A 429-nucleotide genomic window follows, 5' to 3' on the forward strand; every position below is an offset into this window, starting at 1 on the left:
TCATGGACGACGTGAGTGCTGCCCGGGGAGGCCGGCCTCGCTCGTATGCCGCCCTCGGCCTTCGCCTCGGGCTCAGGGCAGCCACTCTAGGGCCAGGTCCTGCTGCAGGGCCGGCCGTGCGGGGTGCCCTGTGCCGCTCAGCCGCAGTGTGGGGGCCAGGCGGCCACGCACCTGCACTTGTGGTTCTTCTGCGAAGATATTGGGGCGTGCTGACCCTCCGCGCTTCTGCTCGCTGGCCAGCCGGAGCCACCCTGGTGGAGCCACCCTGGTGCTGGCGGGCACTTGGCCTCAAAAACACCCACTTCCGTTTCAGCTTGAATCTTTGCAAAGCTGCATCCGCCCCAGGCCCCTTTCGCTGTTCCTTGTAGCAAGTGAGGCTGTGTTTAGGCTCTTTTCTCCCTCCTTCCCCCCTCACCCCCTTCCCCGGCT

At 66.2% G+C, this 429-nt stretch overlaps 1 protein-coding gene across 3 annotated transcripts in view; it reads left to right on the forward strand.

The window, feature by feature from the left end:
* GALNS (galactosamine (N-acetyl)-6-sulfatase) overlaps positions 1-429 on the forward strand; it is a gene marked incomplete at its 5' end in the record, with an annotated part of 23,434 nt that continues 23,005 nt past the window's right edge. For all 3 annotated transcript variants that reach the window (XR_003550069.1, XM_027773467.1, XM_027773468.1), the window contains 1 exon segment: positions 1-11. Coding sequence is in view for 2 of the 3 variants with exons in the window: in XM_027773467.1 (XP_027629268.1) it covers positions 1-11 (11 nt within the window).

This window comes from Tupaia chinensis, unplaced genomic scaffold, assembly GCF_000334495.1.
Source record: "Tupaia chinensis unplaced genomic scaffold, TupChi_1.0 Scaffold000355_1, whole genome shotgun sequence".
Lineage (NCBI taxonomy): Eukaryota > Metazoa > Chordata > Mammalia > Scandentia > Tupaiidae > Tupaia > Tupaia belangeri.